Raw genomic sequence first — 23136 nt, forward strand, 5'->3', positions numbered from 1 at the left:
GCTGTTCAAGTATAGCAACTGTGCTTCTGTGTCTGGTTAGGAGGAAATCAGTCATGCCTACTCCAAAAGAGACCCTGGACTGGTCTCACCATCCATGGGCACTTGAGGAAGAGCAAGGATAGCAGAGAGCCCTACTGTCCCAGCTCTTCCTTAAGTGTCACCCCATGTCCCCGTAGAATAGCTAGTGTGAACTTGTAGGAGCATCAGTTGCATTGTTGCGTCTGCCACTGTTGTCTTGCCTCTTGCTCCCTGCTTCCCTGTTCCCTCTACCCCAGCTGCACTGGCCTCTTTGAGATTCCTCCAACACACTCATCAACCTTCTAGGGTACCATCCGTTTTACCCTCCCTCTTCTATGTTAGGGTGGCTACCTCCTTGACTACCACCACTCATCACCAAAGGTCACTTACTCAGTAAACCATCTCTAGCATCCTGTCCACCATCTGGCATCTGACATCCCCTCCAAGTTCTTCGCTTTCCAGGCCCCCGTGGGTAACAGAGGCATTATGAAGACAGGTGTGTGTGTGTGTGTGTGTGTGTGTGTGTGTGTGTGTGTGTGTGTTAGGAAGTGCCTAGTGAATTTCTATTGAATGAACAAATGATTATGTCTGAGTCTCATTATTACTTAGTGACCACAGCAAGCTAGACGTCAGCTTCCTTTCACAGATGAGGACACTGAGCTCATGAAATGGAAAGTCAGATCAAACTCACATCTTTCAAGTGCATCAACCCTTTTACTTTTTATTTCACCTGTAAGGTGTCTGAGATTTGGCCACATTGGAACCTTCTCTGGCCCAGTATTTTAGGGTGGTCCTCCCCTGGCTGTATCCTTACTGGGAGGAGGAATTCAGGACACCTGAAACTCCGAATTGCCCTTTCCAGATTATGTCTCAGATGCCCAGGTCCATGGAATGCCATGCCTGGTTTACTGGCAGCACCATTACCAGTCTTGTCCTCTGTCTCTGTCCTTCTCCTGGGCTTAAAGGATGTTCAAATGGTGGCTGCTTACAGGATATGTGGGCAAGACCTTGAACCTTGTGTCTGGGAGGATTCTCACACATGGAGGAGGTGAGGCTCTTGGTGATACAAGATGAAGCCCCAAGAAGAGAAATGGTCAAGGCAGGATGTGCGAATATGAACAGAATAACTGAAATTAATATCTCTGGATACAGGGCAGAAAATGGCTCAGTGGTTAAGTGTACTTGCTGCTTTTCCAGGGGACCTGGAGTTGATTCCCAGCACCCACATGGTGGCTCACAATCATCTATAACTCCAGTTCCACAGGGCCTGACACTCTTTTCTGTCCTCCATAGGCACTGCACACATGTAGTACAGAGACACAAATAGGCAAAATATCTATATACATGAAGAAAACTCCATCCATCCATCCATCCATCCATCCATCCATCCATCCATCCATCCATCCATCCATGTCTGGAGACACTAAGCAGTAGGTTAGATATAGCGGAAAACAAAATCAATGAAAAATTATCAGAAAGTTCATTGGTGATAGAAAGAGACTAGGAAATAGAAATTCCAGGTAAGAGTTTTAAAAAAACAAAACAAAAATATGAGGATTCAGTTGAAATGGTCTAAAGTTCCCAAAGGAAGTAAAAGAATGGAAAAAGATAGGACATCTGAAGAGACGATTGTTAAAGTTCTCTAGAATCATTGCAAGATGCTTGAGATCCCAGAGAACCCTTAGGTGGTTGAGAAATGAAAGCACAATACAGGAAGTGGGATGCACATGCATTCACACATAGACAAAGAAGACATTACCAACATCCAGGGAAAAGACTGTGTACCCACAGAAATAAGATCCCAGTTGCTAATTCCTTAACTACTATAATAAAGCAGAGGCCAAAAGACAATGGAATAAAATCTGTATCCCCCAAATTTTATATCCTGTCAAACTATCTTCTTAAATGAAGATGAAAAAAATTCTCAAACAAACACAAACTTGGAGAATTGAACACTATGTCTCACCACTAAATGTAGATGGAAAAAGATCACAGCTAGACTATATGGATTATAACAAGTAACAGTGTCAGAGTCTGGTAAAACTGAGAGGAAAATATATAGAAATATTGTCTGTATAAAAAGATGGTTGGTTTAATGTTAGTAAGTCATATACAAAGATCTATATTAAATCCAGAAAATATATGCTAGGAAATCCATTATCTGTTTACTGAGGGCAAAAGCATAGAAAGCTGGGAAAAATAACTCATTTAACTGATAGAGGATATTGACATTTGTTCATAGCAAATAACCTTTTTTTTTTTAAAAAAATAAAGAAATATTAATAGAATATCTTATGACCAGAAAGATAACTAGGAGCATTTTCATTTCTCAAGCAACCTCCAGAGTGCACCACCACTGCTGGGTGTTCAATAACTTTTACTTCATTAAAACTAAGAATTAGTGCCAGATGGTGGGGCACACACCTTTAATCACAGCACTCAGGAGGCAGAGGCAGGTAGATTTCTTTGAGTTTGAGGCCTCCTGGTCTACATAGTGAGTTCCAACACAGCCAGGCCTGTTACACAGAGAAACCCCGTCTCATAAAACAAAACAAAAACAACAAGCAAACCAAACAAACACACATATAAAAACTGAGAATTGCCTGGTGGTATTGGCACACACCTTTAATCCCAGCACTCGGGAGGCAGAGGCACGCAGATCTCTGAGTTCAAGGCTAGCCTGGTCTACAAGAGCTAGTTCCAGGAAAGCCTCCAAAACCACAGAGAAACCCTGTCTCAAAAAAAAAAAACAACCCATCCAAAAAAACCCTAAGAAAATTTCTCCATTCCAGGGTACCACAAGGAGGAAAAAAGCACAGGCTGCAGAACAGAATTATTTCTAACACGTGTATCTGACAAATGATTAGCATGCAGAAGCTATGAAGTGTGTTCATAACTCAAGAAAGCTAGCCTTCAAAACAAAACTCACAAAATAAGAGAAAAATTGATAAAAGCCATTTAACATACAGACATGCAAGATAAAACAAGATCCCCTTTTTGATCACTAGAATCTATCTCTCTTACACACACACACACACACACACACACAAGGAAGTTGAACAATAGCAAGAGTTGGGGAGGATGGGGGCAGTAGGGACCCTTATGAATTTCTAGTAGGAATATAAACCAATATGATCACATTTATCAGTAATTGTAGTTCTTGCCATGTGTCCTGGAAAATCTTCGCAGACATGTGTGAATGCAAGGATGGTTAATGGTTGTGGTTTCTAATAGCAAATAACTGCTATTTCTCACATGCTCCTCAAATCTAGAATGGCAATGTGTGTGTGTGTGTGTGTGTGTGTGTGTGTGTGTGTGTGTGTTTAATCCCAGACTGGAATGTTATACTGCAACAAAATGGACTCAGTTCCATGTTTCAAGATACATGACTCACAGAAACATGAAGCTGAACAGAAGACAGTAGCAACAGAACACACAGACTATGATTCCATTTGTGTAAGATAGGAAAATAGTGAAAACAAAATATACGTTGTATAATGTTATATATATGTGTGGTAAATGTAAGACCCAATGTGGCATATGCATGACCCAAGATAGGCTGGCCAGGATGTGGGGTGGGTTGAGAGGAAAATGAGAAACCCTGGAACTGGTTGATCCTGGGTACCTGGGTGCACAGGTCTTTGTGTAATAGTTGTTGTAACTTAAAAAAGCAGCACCCGAGAGAAAGATGCCATGGGACAGAGTTCAAGTGAAGGGATTTTTGTTTTGTTTTGCTTTTTTAAATTAGGGAAAGGGATCATAAAAAAAGGGAAAGGGGAGGGGGAGACATGCCTCCAGGGACAGGAGCAGTGGGAGAGAAGAAAGAGAGGGGAGGGGTGCAGACAGAGAGAGGGAGAGAAAGAGAGGAGGATGGGAGGTGGGCAGGGCCCTTTTAAAAGGTAGTGTAGTGAATGCTTACAGGTGGTGCTCTTAGTGGCTGCAGCTGAGGGCATACCCTGTCAGAGCCCCAAGGACAGGCCAGTACAGATGCCTGAATACTAACAATAATAACTCAGTAATGACTACATGTATGTACTGTGGTCTTTCATATCTGCATATGAAGGAGTAAAACAAGTGGGGAAACGTCATGAATATCATTGGACCAATGTAAACAAAAACAGGAGTCAGGCTCTAAGGAAGATTATTTGTGACTTAGTAGGATAACATTTTCAGTATCTCCACCATACAGGGATTCTTGAAACTGTTAAGAGTCAAAAAAAAAAAAAAAAAAAAAAAAAAAAAAAAAAAAAAGGTGCTGGCGAGCACAAACTCACTACAGGAGAATACAAGAAAAACACTGCTTCAAGTAACTCTTCTACTTTTTAAAATTATTTAAAATTACTGTTAACTTGCATGTCATTTGACTACATGTGTCGGGTTAGTCTATAATTAAACCGTGCAAATTGACATTTATTTTGTCTACATTTATAAAACTACATATATATCCCAGTTGTCAAAAAGACCTTCCTTATCGTTGAGATTGTACGGTTCTGTGTAGTACAACCTTTCATATATGTGACAGGATGGGAAGGGTTTTTTCTTTCTTTCTTTTTACCTGGGATGAATTTTTGCCATTTCTGATCCAGATTGTACTTCACACAGTGATTTCCTGAAGGAAATATAATGATCTGTTCATCGAAGAAGAAGATATTGTTGGCCACGTGGGCCCGAAAACCAAAAACATGCAGCGCCTGAGCTACCACGGTAGACATGGTACCTGTCAAAAAGTTCTGCTGAAGAGGAAGCAGCAAGGTGGTGAGAATGGAGAAACGACTCGCATCTCCCGCCCCGCCCACAACCCCGCCCCAGGCCTGGATCGGCTTTTGGCCCGCCCCCCCTGACCACAACTCACCCCTCCATCGCCCCGCCCCCAGACTCCTCGCTCGTCGCCCCGCCCCCAGACTCCTCTTCTTGTCCCCCTCCTTCCCCCTGCCCTTCCGCGTTTTGCCTTTCTCTCTTGTGCTCTCAACGACCCCAGGCTCTTCAGAGGACTTCAGAGGAACCTCTCACCTCTTGCTTCACGTGAAGACTCTGGGTTACCAGACCACGCAAGGACCCGCAGGTACTTCTCCTAAAGATCCGGAGCAACCCGAGCACGCCCAAACGCCAGAGCAGTTTCTATAGCAACGAGAAACCGGAAGTGCGGCTCTGCGCCCGGAAGCGGAAGCCGGGTCGAAAAGCCAGAGGCTTGTGGAGAAGTTGCTGGCGCGGGTGCATCATCACAGCACGTGGAGTGGCTATCGCATCCCGCGGGGCCTTGCGAAATGGACACCCCTCCGCTCTCAGACTCGGACGCGGAGTCAGAAGAGTCCCTGGTCTCAGACCGGGAGGTAGGCGGCGGCGGGGCTCGCATGGCAGGGCATGGAACGGGGAACTCCAGCTCTTTGGTACTGACGCGCCCGGGTCTGTAGTTGCAGGATGCGTTTTCCCGAGGACTCCTGAAGCCAGGCCTCAATGTTGTGCTAGAGAAGCCGAAGAAGGCAGTGAATGACGTGGTGAGCTCGCTCGGGTCGGGTTCCTTGGAATGGGGTGTGCATAGGCGCCGTGCCACTTGGGAGACCGAGTTTTGTGAGAAAGATGCACCCTGCGCCTTGACCAGGTGATAGGCTTCCTATGCAGTATTTGAGCTTAGCATTTTGGATTGAGAGAGACAAACTCTGGGTTCTCATGAGCACTGTGTCTGATTTACCTAGAATGGCTTGAAACAGTGTTTGGCCGAATTCAGACGGGATCTGGAGTGGGTTGAAAGGCTTGATGTGACCCTGGGTCCAGTGCCAGAAGTCAGTGAAACTCAGCCAACACCCCAGAACAAGGACCAGAAGAAAGGTGTTAATCCAGAAGACGACTTCCAGAGGGAAATGAGTTTGTATGTTTTGTTATGACTCCTGTGATAGAGAATTATGGGAAGGGGAACATAGTATGCCTGCATCCTCAGAGGCACCTACCGAGGAGTTAGCACGAACTAGGGTTCCTCCTGTTTGAAAGAACAGCTCCTTGGTCATTTAACCAGTGCCCTGCTTGAGGGCTGTTTCAAAATAATTCATTTAAAGTTTGTGTGGGTACATCCAGTCACAACAGACTGCCTTGTGAATGGACTTTCTGTAATGATTGGGAAAGAGGTCATAGTTTGTGTGTTAATAAGCTCATTGTTTTAAGCTTCTGATGGACTCCTAGAAGTATTTTCCCTGTAAAAATAAGTGTAAAGTGAGATTTCTATTATATATGAAATTAGTGGAGTTTTATTGCAGTTTTTGTTTGTTTTGTCTTGCTAGTGCTGAATCTAGTTAACTCCTGAGAGGCAGTAAGAAATGACAGCCTTTCTCCACCTCTCATTTCACTCCATCCTGCAATTTCAGCTATCGCCAGGCCCAGGCTGCAGTGCTTGCAGTATTACCCCGGCTCCATCACCTGCAAGTCCCCACCAAGCGACCCACCGATTATTTTGCAGAAATGGCCAAGTCGGATCAGCAGATGCAAAAGGTAAGAGATAGGCAAGTTTTTTTTCCTCTGGAGGCCAAGGCTTCCATTCAGCTGGTGATCTTTAAAAAAGGGTCTGTGTTGGCTGTAATCACTATTATTATTATTATTATTTTGTAATTTATTTTACTTTGTTTTTTTTTTTTATGTGTGGTGGTGGAGGGTGTCAGATACCCTGTAACTGGATTTACAGACAGTTGTGAGCTGTCATGTAGAGTCTGGGAATTGAATGTAGGTCCTCTGGAAGAGCAGCCGATGCTCTTAACCACTGAGCCATCTCTCCAGCTCCTGTAATTAGTATTTATAATGGAGAGTCTCTACTTCAGAGGTATGCCAGTCACTTGATAAAATAGGGAAAGAAGAACTGGAAGAAGTGTGGTTTCTGTGATAAAGAAGACTTGTATTCCCTTCCGGGCAGGATTAGTGGCATGATGTATAGACATTTTTTTTGTAGTTCTGGGTCCAACATTGCCAATGAGAATACTATTGCTTATAGACAGATTTTTCTTCTCTGGACCTCTGTTTTCTAGAAAGTGAGGGGTTGATAGATAGTTCAGATATAGTGTAATTTAGGACTGGGGGACTTGATCCTCATTTAACTTTAGGAGGAAAAAAAAAACTTAAATTGTTCCCTTGGCTTCAGTCTTCATCTTAGAGAATTCTAGGTGACATCCCAAGAAGCTAACCTGGAGATAAGCCCAAATAAACTTGATAGTCACACTGATGTCTATTTATGCTTTCAGTAAAATAGGTGTGTTTGAGGGAGAGGCAAGGTATCAGTGTACAGGAGTTTTATGTAGCCTCTTAAAGAGGGCACTGAAGTTTAGTCTTAATCTGTAAACAGGGCTCAGGAGAAATACTTTAAGAGAACAAGTGCTTGAGGAGGCAGGACTGCTTTTAAGCTCTGGCTGCACACTGACTCTTAGTGCTTGGCTAAAGGCTTCATTTTGGGTCTGCATTGTCCGTATGTGGAAAACTAGGAAATTATACAAGTTCCACGGCTTTCAGAGTCAATAGAGTCCTTGAGCCTTGGTCCAGTGTGCTCAGTATAATGACTGACAACATCCCGTGTTTTAGATTCGACAGAAGCTGCAGACTAAACAAGCTGCCATGGAGAAATCTGAAAAGGCCAAGCAACTTCGAGCACTTAGGAAGTACGGAAAGAAGGTAAGAAAGGACCCCTGCACCAGAGAGGACAAGGCCAGGAATGTCAGGTCGGATTGCTGAGGTGCGATTTGGTTCCGGCCCTGTGTGTATTTGGTCCTATTGGATCTTACTGGTGAAGTGTGTCTGCCATTATTCCTGAGTGCGGGTGAGCTGAGGGATAGCCTTTGGAGTCATGGTTTGAGATGCATGACTGACCTAGTGTCTGTCTCACAGGTGCAGACTGAGGTCCTTCAGAAGAGGCAGCGGGAGAAAGCACATATGATGAATGCCATCAAGAAATACCAGAAAGGTCAGTGTGTCTGTCTGCTAGGGGTGTAGGGGAGCCTGGGTACCTGGTACTGTAGAACTAAGGGAATATAGTGTAATGTAATGCCTGGCAGTCATCTTGCTTTTGATTTACTGGGCTTAGGTTTGGGAAATGGTGTGAGGAATGAGATGTGCTTCTTAAGATGCATTTAGGTAATAGTAGCCATGTTCCAGAAATACAGTGGTGCTAACAGAAATGCTTATTTCTTCTCAGGCTTCTCTGATAAACTGGATTTCCTTGAGGGGGATCAGAAGCCTGCTGAACGTGGTGCAAAGGCAAAAGCTAAGGGCCAGCAGATGACCAAAGGGTAAGGGCTTCAATTTGGTTTGTCTTGTGGTAGCCAGCAGTCAGTCCATCACAGGAGCTGCCCAGGGAAGGCCTCCAGTGTAGAGCACCCTTGTCAAGGCAGAGACTCTGATACCATGGGATGGATCTGTGGCCACAGCAATGTTTGAAGGGGGAAGTTGGTACCTGGGTTATTTGAAATGAGCGTCCAATGATTGTTTTACTCCCAAGACCCTCAGTGATGGTGGGGAGTCTGGCCCGAGAACTCAGATCCAGGTCCAGCCATGCATTAGGAGGGAGGCTTTGAACACCTCCTTGGAGTTGCTTTATTTACTGGGAGGCAGTGGCTTGTGCCTCAGTGCTGTGAAGATTGAAAGGGGGCTGGGAGTTCACTGTTTCTCTTTTCAGTCTCACTTTTTCTGCACAGGTGGATGCAGGCGGGTGATGATTTCCACATATGTCAGGGAGTTAGAGTCCGGGCACAGTCTGATGAGGGACCGTTCCACCTGAGCCTAATGCGAAGGACATGAACATCTGAGCGGGAAAGTGGGAGAGAAGTGTTTCAGGAAGGAAGAACCTGGGTGCGAAGAGGGCCAGAGAGTGAGCCAGCGGGTTGCCTGTGCTTGCCCTCACTAGAAACATTGTGAGGCCAGGAGTTAGGGAGCCTTCATCCTGTCGGCATTAGGGGACAGATACTAGCTTGACTCAGTTATGAGCAGGTCATGCTCCCATTTTGAGAAAGTAACAGGTGTGTGTAAACAAATGGCAGTCAGGGAAATGGAGACTTGACTGATAGTACCTATGCCCCGGTGAGCAAGAGTAATGCCTCAAATGTGCAGGGAAGAAAAGTGAGGTGAGGGCTGATTAAGACATCAGATGGCCAGGGTTCTGGGCACTAGTAGGAGGCACCAATCCCAAGTTGGCATCTCTACAGGAGCCAGAATAAGCCCAGGAAGGGAGGTGTGGTGATTTGCTAGGCTGAATTTGACAAGTTTTAAAGTTTGTTACATTCGGATGCTGACTGTTGTTTTGTCTTTGAGAGAAGTAGAAACAACTAAGGCTGAACTAACAGGATTGAGTTAAAATAAATGCCAGTGGATGCAGGAAGCTGGGCGGTGTTTATAGATCCTTTCCTGGGTTTCCTCTGTTAGTTTTCCTTCTCTGGAGATGAGTGGTTTGTAGAGTGACAGTGTAAGGCAAGAAGAGATCTGCAGCAGCAGTGCTTAAGAACTTTGCAGAATCAAGCCTGTGCCTGTCACAGGCCAAAGGCTCATCATGTTTACAGTGTGGTAATCCACGGGACCACTTTTTCCAGGCCCAATGCCAAACGACGGTACAAAAACCAGAAGTTTGGTTTTGGTGGAAAGAAGAAAGGCTCCAAATGGAACACTCGTGAGAGCTATGACGATGTCTCCAGCTTCCGAGCCAAGGTGGCTCACGGCAAGGGCCCCAGGAAGCCTGGGAAGAAAGGGGCAAATGTAAGTGAAGGGTCCAAGTTGGGGCCTGTTCTGTCTCAACCCTAAATCTTCTCCTTTTGGCCCCTTCTCACCCTGGCACAGAAGGCCAAGTGCTGTGTGACTACATACAGTTTTTTGTTTTACCTGTACAGAAGCGACCGGGGAAACGAACGAGACAGAAAATGAAGAGCAAAACCCGCTGAGCAGCATTGTTTTTCTATAAAGAACCAAGGAAAAGGGCGGATGTACAGACTACAGAACACTCAGAGCTTTGCCTTTCTTCTTGTAGAAAATTCTTTTAATAAATTAACTTGAAAGAAAGATACTCTTGAATCAAAAATAGAGACTAAAAGATTGAGAAGTTTACATATTAAAGAATGTTGCCTATTATTGGTAACACCTTTCTTTGGTAGCCTACATGTTGAACCTATACCTCTTCTCTTTTTCCTCACCGTTCCAAATGGTCCTGTCACAACCAGTCCCTGAGCTTTCATAGCCTGACCCTGGAGAGGAAGGTGTGTTTCAATCAGATGGTCTCTGGCATAGTCACTGGATTTTCCTGTAAATTCACCTTGCATTTTCCGACTTGCCTTCTTTTGTCCTTAGTTTTTCTAGATGACATGTCATGTTATCCACCTTAGCGTTTTCCTGTGACAGCCCATATTTGCCATAAGCTGTCATGTGTGTTAGCACATCTAGATTGGTCACATTGTTTCCTGGACCTGGTATTCCGTCTTACTTTGTGTTGTTTAAGATCGTGAGCACCCCACCTCTTTGTCCTGGAGCCTTTTGTTGCCATGAGGAATGGGGCTTCTTCCATCCTTCCCTCCCAAAGCGCCTCTGACATGGGAAGCCCATGTTTATTCTTTGATTAGGCTTCTTGGAAAGATTTGGACTTTGCCATTATTTTTTGTGTTTTGAGAAAGGGTCTCTCTACATAGCCCTTGCTGTACTGGAACTCTGTAGACCAGGCTGGCCTGCTTGCTAAATGCTAGGATTAAAAGCATGCACTAGCATGCTTGGCAGATTCAGGCTTTTTCATTTTAGAAAATTCTGCCTGATAACCTCCTGTCCCTGTCATGTTCATCCCTGGAACTTCTGCTTTTCCACAGTTGAAGTGTCTAAATGTTTCCAGGATGGGAATGGTAAGTTACAAGAATATTTTCTTCTATCTCCTTCCTTGTACATTTGGCTCCAATTTATTTTTTGTTTTGAGATGGCCTCGTGTAACCCAAGCTGGCCTCAAATTGATCCTCTCTTTACCTCCCAAGTGCCAGGATCACAGGCATTTACTGTCTTTATAACTCTCTCCACCCTGTCTCCCTTTCACATGCAAAACATTGTCCACCTCACAATTAAGTTAGAATCCTTGTTGCTCTATCAAATTGTCTGAGTTGAAGTCCATCAAAAGAAGGAGTTTACTTAGCACAGCTTTGGAGGCTGTAGGTCCAAGCAGTTCCATCTGCTCAAACTGATGAGGGCAATGTGGTCTGATGACACTGCGATGATGGGAGGTTTTATAGGAAGACAGAAGTTGTGGTGCCAGCATTGTTTAACTAACTTTGTGGCAATGTTCCAGTTCTGCCAATGTTAATTTCCCTAGGACCTAACACCTTACTCTAGGACTCTTCAAGGACTTGCCACAGCATCATTCCTTCACCTAGAAGACCATGTGCCTTTAGCGCATGAGCCCTTGGGAGACAGATGGTGTCCAGACACAGCAGGCAGCTTTCCCTGATGTCTGATGAGCCTTGGTCCGAATTGGAGAGCTGAGAACTCTGCAGATGCGGTGTGTGGTGCTTAGGCCCCTTCGGGTGCTGTTCTTTACTCTTGTGTTAAGAGGGCAATGACCAGCTTGTCTGTCTGTCCTCTGGTTTTGAAACCATAATTAAAAAACAAACAGGCAAAACCCCCTGAAAATTAGAACCATACTTGTTATTAAGCAGAAACTTTTCATGTTTTCTTATGGCATATTTGGTGCACACGAGAATTCTGGTTTTACATACTAACTAGTTTTGGTGAGCTCATTTTAGCTAAAACTGGTCACACAGATGTGTTGTGGGAAGACCTGAGGTTAGCAGTTGACAATACCGACAGGATCTAGTAGTATTAACACTTATTCCAGTGGGAACAGAAGCTTTGAGTTCTGTGTGGAGCATACTGAGATTTAGGAAAATAGTTTGCAGTAGTGAGTTGTGGATGCTGAATGAACTTTTTAAAAGGTTAAGAAAAGATTTGTCCCTCTTTTTTATTGAGCAAAGGTCAACGAGCAGAATCCATTTTACTAGTTCAGTGTCTTCTGTAGGACTTTCTCCATCGTTCGGTTCTCAAAATGATCAGTGTGCACAGTAGTATCCGTACCACTTGAAGTGTAAATACTGTCACATGCATTGGAAGCGAGCTGGTTCCTGCTGTAGAGTATGTGTTCTCTGTGTTCTGCACATCTGCAGAGTGCATGGATTTCAGTTATCAGCATGTTAAGTAACAGCTTATTGATAGTGCTTCACATTTCTATCACTTACATGCTGCTGCGAGTGGTTTTGTGAAGTAGAAATTGCTTGTCAGTTCTTCAGTCCACAGGATCAGTACACTCAGTAGAGAACTTAGTGACATGAACATGTAGATATTACAAAGAAAGTGACAGTGGCAATAGACTTTGGAACCCTCCCAAGAATTCATGATGTGGAAAACACAAATGGTAAGGTGTCCAAAGGGAATCTAGACTTGGGAGGGAGAAAGGCAGTTTGCCAAGGCAGAGAAAAGCAGCATCAGACCACGAGATGGCTCAGTGGTTAAAGGTGCTTGCTGCCAATCCCGATGTCTTGGCTTCAACCTCAGGGCCACTACTGTGCAAAATGAAAACTATTTTGGGTGATTTGGGGAAAGGTGAAAGAGATAAGGTAACTACGGAAATGAACAGATCTACAGGAACACAACGATCACATCAGAGTTTAACTATAGGACAAAAATAGTCAGTGGGCTGGAGAGATGACTCAGCAGCTAAGAGTACCGGCTGCTTGCTTTTCCAGAGAACCCCAGTTTGATTCCCAGCACCCACATGGAGGCTTACAATTTTAGTTTCAGGGATCTGATGTTGCCTTCTGGCCTCTGCAGGTACCAGGCTCAAACATGGTACATGTACATACATGTAATCAAAACACCCATACAAAATTTATTTTTTTTTATTACTTTTTCTTTACATATCAATCCCAGTTCCCTCTCCCTCCGATCCTCCCATGCCCCCTGATGCCCCTCTATCGCGGTTTAATAAGGATCATGATAAACAATTAGGCCAAACAGAAGTTTATTCAGGGAGAAATAACTCACAACATAGACAGGTAAACACCAACAGGTTCCTGCTTCCAAGAATTCCTCTGGATCTCCTCCTGTCCCCATGTGGCTGGCGGCTGGCAAGAGAGTGCTCTCCTGCACTGAGCCTCTTGCCTCTTCTGCCCTAGTTCCCCAAGTCACTTCCACCCCTGGCTCCACCCCCACAATGGGTGTGGTCAGTGCCACAGAAGGAGACAAAGTGAATATCCCACTACACCCCTCCCATCCCATTTCCCACCAATTCCACAGGGAGGGTGAGGCCTTCCAGGAGAGATCATCAAAATCTGTCCTGTCATTTGGAGTAGGCTCTAGGCCCTCTTTCCTGTCTCTAGGCAAGGGATTATCCCTCCATGGGGAATGTGCTCCCAAAGTCCCTTTGTGCATCAGGGATACATCCTGGTTCTACTGTCAGAGGTCCCTTAGGCTGCCCAGGCCTTCTGAGACCCATGTCCAGGGGGTCCAATGCTGGTTTCCCAGCCATCAGTCTGGGGGTTCATTAGCTCTCCCTTGTTCAGGTCAGCTGTAGCCTGGTCTTGCCCTCATTTTCTTATCACTCCTCCCTCTCTGCATCTGGATTCCAGGAGTTCGGCTCAGTGTTTATCTGTGGGTGTCCGCTTCTGTTTCCATCAGCTACTAGATGAGGGCTCTATGATGGCAGATAAGTTAGTCATCATTCTCATTATCAGGGAAGGGCATTTAAAGTAGCCTCTCCATTGTTGCTCAGATTACCCATACACATCTTTTTTTTTTTTTTTTTTTTAAAGCCAAATTCAGTTTATATCATAAAGTAAGATTCACCTCTGCACCTCAATTCTACTATTCAGGCACTGAAGTGAATGGAATGCTTTGCAATTGAAGACTGAATGACCAACAGGACCTCCCAGTGCTTTGAGTACAAGATATTAAGTAGAAGTCATAGGACTGGAAATATGTACATGTGAACTGACTTTCAGCCACATTACCTGAAGTGTAACTACTGTTATCTGCTTTGGAAGTGAGCTAGTTCCTGGTGCAGAGCACTGTCCATGTGGCTATTGACATGTTCTTATGCTGTTTCTTGGATGGTGGTGGCTTTGATGATAACGGGGGGGGGGGGGGGTAAAGGCTCCTTTGGCCCAACAAAAACAAGGCCACAGAAAACAAGCAGAGTGGATGCTTGGATTTTGTATCTGCTGAAATTGCAAACAAAAGGAAGATGAGCCACTTCCTTCCCAACCTGGGAACACTGTACAGTATTTCCTTTGTGACTCAGGCGACAGAAGCATGGCTATGACTCTATGTAGCAGCTATAAGAATCTTGGACACCATGATGTTCTAGTCTGCAGTTGTTCACATAGGGGCCTCTGTGGTACAGAATAACTAAAGCTTATCTTTAGTTAAACCATATGTATACATGAGTTTATGTCCTGTATTCTCAGAACAATTAAGATCCAAGGATGAGATCTGCCTATTAGTGTTAGTTACTTGCCTCATTGCTGATTAAACAGAAGCAACTTTGTTTTTGACTGACTGTTCAGGGATACAGTATCATGGCAGAGAAGTCACAGAAACAGGAGCTTGAGGTTTCTGTCCACATTGCAAACACAGGAAGCAGAGTGATGAATGCTGTTGTGCAGTTGGTTTTTCCTTCTGGGAAATGGTGCTGCCTACATCAGGGTGCATCTTCCCATCACTATCAAGATACCATTCACAGACATGCCCAGAAGCTAACCTAAACAGTCTCTCACAGGCATGCGCAGAGGCTAGTCTAATTGAGATAACCCTCACAGGTATAACAAATGATTTTAGGTCCTGTAGAGCTGACAATATTAATGTCAAGGTGAGGAAAGTTTTCAGAAGAATTTTTTTTTTTTTTTAATGGTTTCTGGAAGAGATCCTTGACTTCATTCTTTTCAATCAAGTCAAAGGAAAAGCAACAATGACAAGTAAAATTCACAGTTCAGTAATTTTCACCTTTCACTAAACTTTCCATGTGCTTCTGTAGTACACATAGGAAGAATCTGAAAATACTGGTTGTGTTTTACTCTACTTTCTGATGCATTTGTCCTGGGGATGGGAATATCATCAGGGTTTTCTAGATTATTTTTTTTTTTACATCGAGGACAAAGTTATTTGAATTAATGTGCTGTCCTATAGATGATCTGAGTGTTTTTCCCTCGGAGGAGACAGACAGGCAAAAGGGCATCATATTTTCCATGCAAAATTGTTTGCTAATACTGAAAAGATCAGGTGTCTTTGGTGCTCTGAAAATCTAGTATCCCCATCCTAAAAGGTCACCATTACTTCTAGGTCCTTCAGAGTGGCAGAACTTTGTTGTTCAGCATTTCATGGAGCCAAGGCATTTCTGAACATCAGGACCACCCTGTCCTACTCTCCTTCCAACTGTCTACATTGAAAGCCGCAGCTATTGATACCTTCCCCCTTCCTGGCGTCCACTAGAAAGCAAGTTCCAGGAAGTGATGAGCTGCATCTCCATCCTAGGACAACATCTAACACTCATGCAGTATTTGACATGTTTGTTGAGTGAAATTGGTGAAGGAGTCACACAGAAAGCTGACACAAATTTGACAAATGATACCGTTGCGATAAACATAACCAATATATTTTAAGTAAATATCATAAGGGAACATGCTGAGATGCCCACTCAGCATGGCTTTCCATGTCCCCGTATTGAAGTTGGGGGTACACTTTCTGAACAAGGTGAGGGATTCCCACCCTTGTTGAGGCTTCTCAAGCTTCTTCTATCCCCAGCCATCATCCTGAAACCAGCTGAGACACATCTTACAGGTCCACAGCACCTGGATCTAATGTTTTGGGGAGTATAATTTCTTAGATTGTCACCAGTGTCACTCGACAACATTGTTCCCAGGCCTATAATGAGCATGCACGGAATGCTTTAGACCTCTTCCAACTTGGACAAACAGTCTATATCTGTAGAGTCCAAAAGGGTCTGAAGCAGGGCTGTCCCAACAACCAGCCACACTGGTCCTTCCTGTCACGTCAGGTGAGCTTGCCACAGGTGTCTAGGAAGGTGAAGGATGTGACACGTCCACGTATATTCTCTCCACCCAGGGAGCCAGGCCTTTACTCTTGAAGAGAAAGGAGAAATGCTCTGTTAAGTTACTTGTACACTCTACTATTTTCTAAGTGGCCTGATTGCTTACCTTGGGTTTCTATCCACCTTCATTTTGTATACAACCTTTTTTCCTTCACAGCACTTCTAGTTTTTAGTTACAAAGATTTATCATTGACCAAATTCTGCTCAGGCTATCCTGAGCTAGGCCATACTTTGGATTTTGGTGTTCACCCTGCCATGTCTAATACTGGCAGAAATCCTTCTAAGCCACTTACTTCTCCCTTGTTGAAACATCTATACTTAGCCTTTTATCATATCTCCACGCAGTAGCCGTATCTTGGAGCCTGTACTGTGCAATGGATGTGAAGGCCAGATCCTGGGCTTTCTGGCAATTGTGAGAACTGGAGAAGCTTAGCATCGTGGCTCTCAGTTTAGAACTTAACTCCCTGCCTGCTGGAAGACAAACAAGATACCCATTCAGCACCTACTGAGTGATACATGACTGATTATAGTGCTGGGCATTAGGGGACAAAGTTAAGTAAGCCTTCCAGGACACAGAAATCTAGAACAGCACTGCTCAGTACAGTGACTGCTGGGCGTGTGACTATTTGAATTTCAAGATTAAACACAATAAAAGAAATGCAATGTCTGGGTCTGGGAGATAGCTCAGCAGGCAAAGTGCTTGCTGTGCAAGCATGAGGACCCGAGTGTGGCCACCAGAACCCATATTTTTCAGGGCCAGGCATGGATATACACTTGTAACCCCAGTGCTTGGCAGATGGGGAAGGTCATGTCCCTGGGGTTTTCTAGCCAGCCAGTCTAGCCTACTTAGTGAGCTCCAGGCCAGTGAGAGATGCTGTTCACCTCAAAAGGTGATCAGAGTCTGAGGAATGAGACTCATGGGTGTTCTATGGTTTCCAAGAGAATACACACATACATATACCCCATATATATGTTTGCACATGCACAAGTGTGCACGCACACACACACACACACTCCAGTTCTTAGTCACACCAGCCATGCTCCAAGTATTTACTAGTCAGGTGTGGCTACAGCAAAGATATAGAACATTGTCATCATCAAAGAATGTTCTCTTGGGTCAGAGCTTTTGTTTAAGTTATTCAAACACAAAATACATGTCTGTAATATCTTTAATAGGCCTGGCACTGTGGAAAGCTGTCCTTAGTTAAGTGTTTGCTGGCTGACCCACATTTGTGGGATTCTTTCATTAATGTCACTATATAAACATTTACATCATCCAGATATGCTAATGTCATTGTGAGAAAACATGATTTCCCAGTGTTCCTGAGGCAAACAGGAAGATGGCTTCCTTCCTTCCTTCCTTCCTTCCTTCCTTCCTTCCTTCCTTCCTTCCTTCCTCCGTCCTTCCATTCTTCCCTCCCTCCCTCCCTTCCTTTCTTTTTCAAGACTTTCTCTGTTGTGATTTGGAGGCTGTCCTGGAATTCATTCTGTAGACCAGGCTAGCCTTGAGCTCACAGAGATCCACCTGCCTCTGCGTTCCTCCCCCTTCCCCCCTACCCCACCCCAGGCTGGGTTTTAAGGTGTGCACCACCAGCACCCAGCAAGCCACTTTGTTAGTTTGGAGGCACCTAGCAAGACCGTCTGTGCCCTGAGAGCTGAATTTCTTCAGCTTGGGTCCACTTGGCCAGAACTGCTCCAGACAGCCTGTGCTGGTCTGGGAGGAAGCTCTGGGAGAAAGAGTGGTCAGACTGGAGTGATGCTCAGTGGTTGAGAGCATGAGTCCTCGTAGAAGAACTGGGCTCAGTTCCCAGTGCCCACATGGTAGCTCACAACTGTCTGTAGCTCCAGTTACAGAGCAACAGATACATTTTCTGATCTCTGTGAATATCACCTACACACGTGGTGCACGTACACACACTGCAGTCAAAACACTCACATGCATAAAATAATTAAAAAAAAAAACAACAAAAACCCAAAAAACCCCTCCAAAATTTAAAAGAGAAAATAAGTGGTCAGAGGCTCTGAAGTTTCTGTCTCTCCCAAGCTCTGCATTTCTGTTTCCCAGGTGCCCTGCTGTAGACTGAGCTAGCTAAGACAGCCTAGTAGCACTGTAGACTGGCTTCTCCTTACCTGGAGCCCTTCAGGCCACCAGTGCATTTCACAGCCTTAGGATTCCTTAGGATTCATTCTTGTCTGGACACTGTGAACTGAGAAATACTGGAGTGGTGGCACACCCAGTGCCCTTAGTGGACTGATTTCTCTAGAAATCTCTGGTTTCCTGCTTAGTTATTAGGATCAGATGTCAAGACCCAGACAACAACTAGAAAATGTAAGATAAAGTAACAAGTCATCGGTATTAGGAACAAACTGTATTATCCAGGTATTAACCTAATAAGGAATATATTTCTGGTACCCTGTTGTGCAACGCTTGTCTGTTTGCACCAATATGACATCATAATTATAGTGTTTAAATTACAATTTGGGGGATTATCTGTTATAACTGGTAGGGGAGAATTTTTCAAGAATTTTGACTATTTTTTAATACTTTGTATATCTGCATAGATTATAATGAATTACTCAAGTTTTGCTAAGATCTATTGGGATTGTTGGGGTCCTCATTCAGGATCATCTGCCAGGGAATTGTGGTACATTCCTGTAGTCTTAGCACTCAGGAGGTGGAAATGCATGAATCAGGTGGTCAAGGTCATGCTTGGTTACATAGTAAGTTCAAGGGGAGCCTGGAACATCTGTGTGAGACCCTGTAAGTAGGACAGGACACAGTACCTGCAGACTAGACTAGACTTCACTACCTTTCCCTCTTGGGGATAGAGGCAGCTGGTAGGCTTTACCCTCAGAATTTTGATGAAAGCACAGTGGGGGCCTCTCCCTTTGTGGCAGGAGCTGTTTCCTGAGGGCAGGTGGTGTCTGGTCTGATTCTTAAGTCTAGGATGAGGAAAAATGGACTAATTGACTCTGAGAAAAATCAGACCAAAATAGAACAACAAAATTGGAGTCTCCATCTGTCTACACCAGGAGCATGAACCCTTTAGTTACCCTTCTGCATTTCCCTTCTCCCTGCTCCTCCCCCAACTCTGCTCCTGTATCTGAACTCTGGTTATAGCCTAGGCTTGCTGGAAATGCAGATGATTGAAGGCAGCTGAGCACATGGAAAGAATGGAGAACAGACTTCTGGGAAAAGGAAACCCTTAGAGCAGCAGTTCTCAACTTCCCTGATGCTGTGGCCCTTTAATACAGTCCCTCATGTTGTGGTGGGCCCCAGCCATAAAATTTCACTGCTACTCATAACTGTAATTTTGGTACTGTTGTGAATCATAATATGAATATCTGACATGCAGGATATCTGATGTGTGTCTCCATGTTAGAGATACAGTAGTTGATAACCGGAGTGTGGCCACAGAGGTATCTGACTAACCTGGGAGATGCTCCGGAGAGGCTCCATGGTCCTGTACTCCTTGTTTACAAGGTCAAGCTTGCCTGGTGCTTACAATCCTGGTACTTCTGAATGGCGACAGCAGTAGGGAAGCCTCTCCCTAAGTTGGGATTGGTGGTTCACCTGATGTGGTTGGGGGTGGGTGGGTGGCTGGAAGGTGGGGACTGGAGAGAAGGGAACTATTCAACAGGGCTGTTGGGAGGAGTAGGGACCAGGATGGAGGAGTAACAGGAGAGGGGGGGAAGACGAACAGTGCGCTTAGCTGAAAGTCTGGAGGTACCGGGCATAGAGATACTCAAGGTGGGATAGTAGGAAGGGGCTGTCAGAGGAGGGAAAGAGGTAGGGCGGAAAACAGAGAGGGGTGGGTCTTGCTGGAGAGCAGGCTGAAGGCTGGAAGATGGAGTGGCCAGGAGAGGGAGGCGGCCTTGCCGATGATGAGCAGGTGGAGAACTGGGCGAGGAGCGAGGCTGAAGCTGTGATGAGAAGGAACGAGGGAGCTTTCTGGTCATCTTTTCATAAGACCCCCCGTGGCTTGTCACTGTGGCACATCCAGGGTCCGAGCAAGTGCCAGGCCTGCTCTGGTAGCATCTGTTTCACACATCACTTATTGCATCATCCATTATGAGCTTGTGCCCCACCCTTTTTGGTGCAGTGAGTAGATTCTGCCAGTCGGGGACTTGGCCTCATTGCCTAGGTCTCAGTGACCATGTGAAAGCAAAGAGAAGAAATGGGGCTGTAATCTTGGTCCCTTCCTGTTCTCTCAGTAGGTGAAGCCTGGTCAAAGGGATAGGTCAGAGCCAAGAGCTTGAGGCAGGCAGCGGCCATCCTGATGGTGGAACTGGGAACATGGGAAAAGCTTATGTCATCAATTTCATGTAACCCAGAGTCACCTGGGAAGAGTCCCAACGAGGTGCTGTCTACCCTGAGTGGCCTTTGGGCATCCTTGGGGGGGGGTATTCCTTCATTGATGCGGGAAGACCCATCCCACCATGGGCGGCACCATTCTCCAAGCAGGGTGTCCTGGACTGTGTGAGCCTGAAGAAACGGCTGAATGCAAGTAGACACTGCTGAGCCACCTCTCCAGCTCACTTGCCTCACTCTTAACTGAACTCACAAACCCCAGGAGCAAGGATGATTGCTGCCTCCTGAGCATGTAATGACTAACTCTGCACTTTCTCCCTGATCCACAAGTCTACTCCATGTAGATGCTCAAGGGCGTTCCCACACTCGTTTGTCTCACGTGGCAACCCTCCTCCATGCTTGGTTTCTTCCATCACCATCCTATCCCAAGCTCCTTTGGTCTCCTGAACTCTAGAGTACTCTGAGTTTTCCCTCTTTGGCCTGGCCCCATTCTTTTCCCTTCCCACTTTCATAAAATTTCAGTTGTGTGCTTAAGCTGTCCAGCCGTCTTCGCTCGTCCTCACTGGCTCTCTTGCTTGCCTCTCCTGGATTAAACTACAGCTTGGATGTCCCTGAAAGGGGACGCTGCTCCCTTTTCATTTGTTAGTAGCTCCAGTGGGGTGGGGGTAGGGGTGGAGGTGGGGGGAGTACTACTCCACCTGGAGGGCGGGAGGGTGTGGTTTGCAGTTTCCAGCTTCAGTTGCTCTCTTCCTAGTGGAAAACCTCTTGGTTTTCTGGTATCCACTACTGCTTGCCCTGGCACTGCCCTATTCAGATCTGCGGGATCCCTTTTCTATGAAAATTTTAATGCTTTCTCAATTTTGTTACTGCTGCTTTAATGTTCATGTAGATGGGCTGATCTGAGTCTCTGGCCTCTCCTTCTCCATGATTACTTCAAAATAAAATTTAAAAAATATTTTATTTTACATATGAGTATTTTGGCATGTATGTATACGTACTGTGTTCATGTCTGGTTCCCTGGAGGTGGGGAAGATGGTGTCAGATCCCCTGAAATGGAATTACAGATGGTTTTGAGCTGCCGTGTGGGTGCTGAGAACCTAACCCAGGTCCTCTGCAAGAACAGTAAGTGCTGTTAATGACAGCTTACACTGAGAACCTAGAAAATTTCGATGTTAGGAGGCATAATTGAATTATCATCACTAATTAAATTCAAAATAAAAACTTGATCGTAGTTATTCCTATTTGTAATAGGCTGGTAATAGTCTATTAGATTGCTAATTAAATTTAACTGGTAGTTAAATTCTTAGTTAATAGTCAATTTGAAAATTCAGATTTGAAGAACTCATGCTCCTCAAATGGTGTTAATTTAATACCTAGAAATGAGTAAAATGAGAAGTGTGCCAGACCCTGTCATGGTGTGAACATGAACCACCCTTCTTAGGTTCATGTGTTTCGGCTAGTGTTCTCTAGCTGCCAATGCTGCTGGGGGAGGCGGTGGTTCCCGCCTGGGGGAGGCAGGAGTGTGTCCCATGCCGTCTGGTCCCTGATCCTCTGGGATGCGAGGAGCCTCTGCCTTGCCCTCCTGCCTCCATGAACTTTGTCATATCTGCCACGAGCCAAAACAGATCCCTTCTCTATTAAGCTGCTTCCATCATAGCAATGAGAAAATATCTCTAAGCCAACTCATCTCCGCAGAACATGGCTGACACTGAGAAAACGGAAGTTGCTCAGATTTTATAGCTTTAATGAAACAGCAAGTGAATAGTAGATTAGTTCATTTATTTATGGCATTTGAGTTGGAAAGTGACAAGAAAGGACACCCTGACTTTATAGTTATGTGGAAATGCAAATAACTAAAACCAGTTTGAAGTATATAATAAGGTTTCTTCTAGAGTCTGTCAAGCCTACACGACTAGAGTAATTAAGGCAGCCCGGAGGGACTTGGGAATGGTGTCTTGTGGTTGGTTGATAATCTGAAATTCTTACAGATCTGTAGGAAGACAATAGAGGAGGGCTGAGAGAAAATTCCTGTCTTTAGAAAGAACATGCAATGTCCAAGGGCCATAAAGAGGGCGACCTAGGCAGAAAGCAAGGGGGGAGAAACCGTGGCCTTGAGGGTCATGCTGGCATTGCTTTTTTTCTTTTAAGAGCCCTGGAAAGTTGTTAAAGAGTTGAAACAGAGTGATGCTCTGAGACTTGTAATTTGTTTGGATCATAGTAGCTGCAATGTGGAGGACAGTTTACCAGGTGTGTGTGTTGGGGGGCACTTGTGCACAAACACAGTGTATCTATCTTTCATCCACGTCTCCTGGAATATAGTGGCCATTATGACTATGAACACTTTTTGGAAGGCTTTTCTCGCAGTCCACTGTGCCTCCTCCCTTCAGAAGACCTTCCCTAAAGGCTTTCTTCTAGGTTTCTGACTTCCACTTCTGTGCCTCATGAAACAAAACGAAGACTTGAAGGTAGAAGTCACATGTGAGAGAAAACATGTGTTGTGTGTCTTTCTGGGCCCGGGTTACCTCACTTATTCTAAGTTTTTCCATTTCCACACATTTACCTGTATATTTTATGATTTCCTTTTTCTTTACAGTAGAGTAATATTCCACATGTGTTTATATAGTGTATTTTTCTTATCCATTCCTCTGTTGAAGAATTGCTAATTTAATTCCATTTCCTAGTTAATTGTGAATACAGCAAAAATGAACATGGATGTGTAAGTCTC

The 23136-nt window shown here is 44.8% G+C and overlaps 2 protein-coding genes across 2 annotated transcripts in view; one reads left to right on the plus strand and one right to left on the minus strand.

The window, feature by feature from the left end:
• The window catches only part of Cfap57 (cilia and flagella associated protein 57), a 69096-nt gene extending 63972 nt beyond the window's left edge, over positions 1-5124 (minus strand). The window contains exons 1-2 of the mRNA XM_051188634.1: positions 5029-5124; positions 4574-4751 (exon numbers count right to left, since the gene is read on the minus strand). Coding sequence (XP_051044591.1) covers positions 4574-4730 — 157 coding nt within the window. The 5' untranslated portion in view covers positions 4731-4751; positions 5029-5124. The remainder of the gene's footprint in view (positions 1-4573; positions 4752-5028) is intronic.
• A 131-nt stretch (positions 5125-5255) lies between these two features.
• On the plus strand, positions 5256-10036 carry Ebna1bp2 (EBNA1 binding protein 2). Its single transcript, XM_051188633.1, has 9 exons — positions 5256-5348; positions 5430-5513; positions 5712-5884; positions 6375-6498; positions 7573-7662; positions 7876-7951; positions 8183-8276; positions 9570-9732; positions 9864-10036. Exons 1-9 carry the CDS (start codon positions 5283-5285, stop codon positions 9912-9914), a joined length of 921 nt encoding a protein of 306 aa, XP_051044590.1. The 5' UTR covers positions 5256-5282; the 3' UTR covers positions 9915-10036.
• The last annotated feature ends 13100 nt before the right edge of the window (positions 10037-23136 follow it).

The sequence above is a fragment of the Phodopus roborovskii genome, unplaced genomic scaffold (genome assembly GCF_943737965.1).
Source record: "Phodopus roborovskii unplaced genomic scaffold, PHOROB, whole genome shotgun sequence".
Classification (NCBI taxonomy): domain Eukaryota; kingdom Metazoa; phylum Chordata; class Mammalia; order Rodentia; family Cricetidae; genus Phodopus; species Phodopus roborovskii.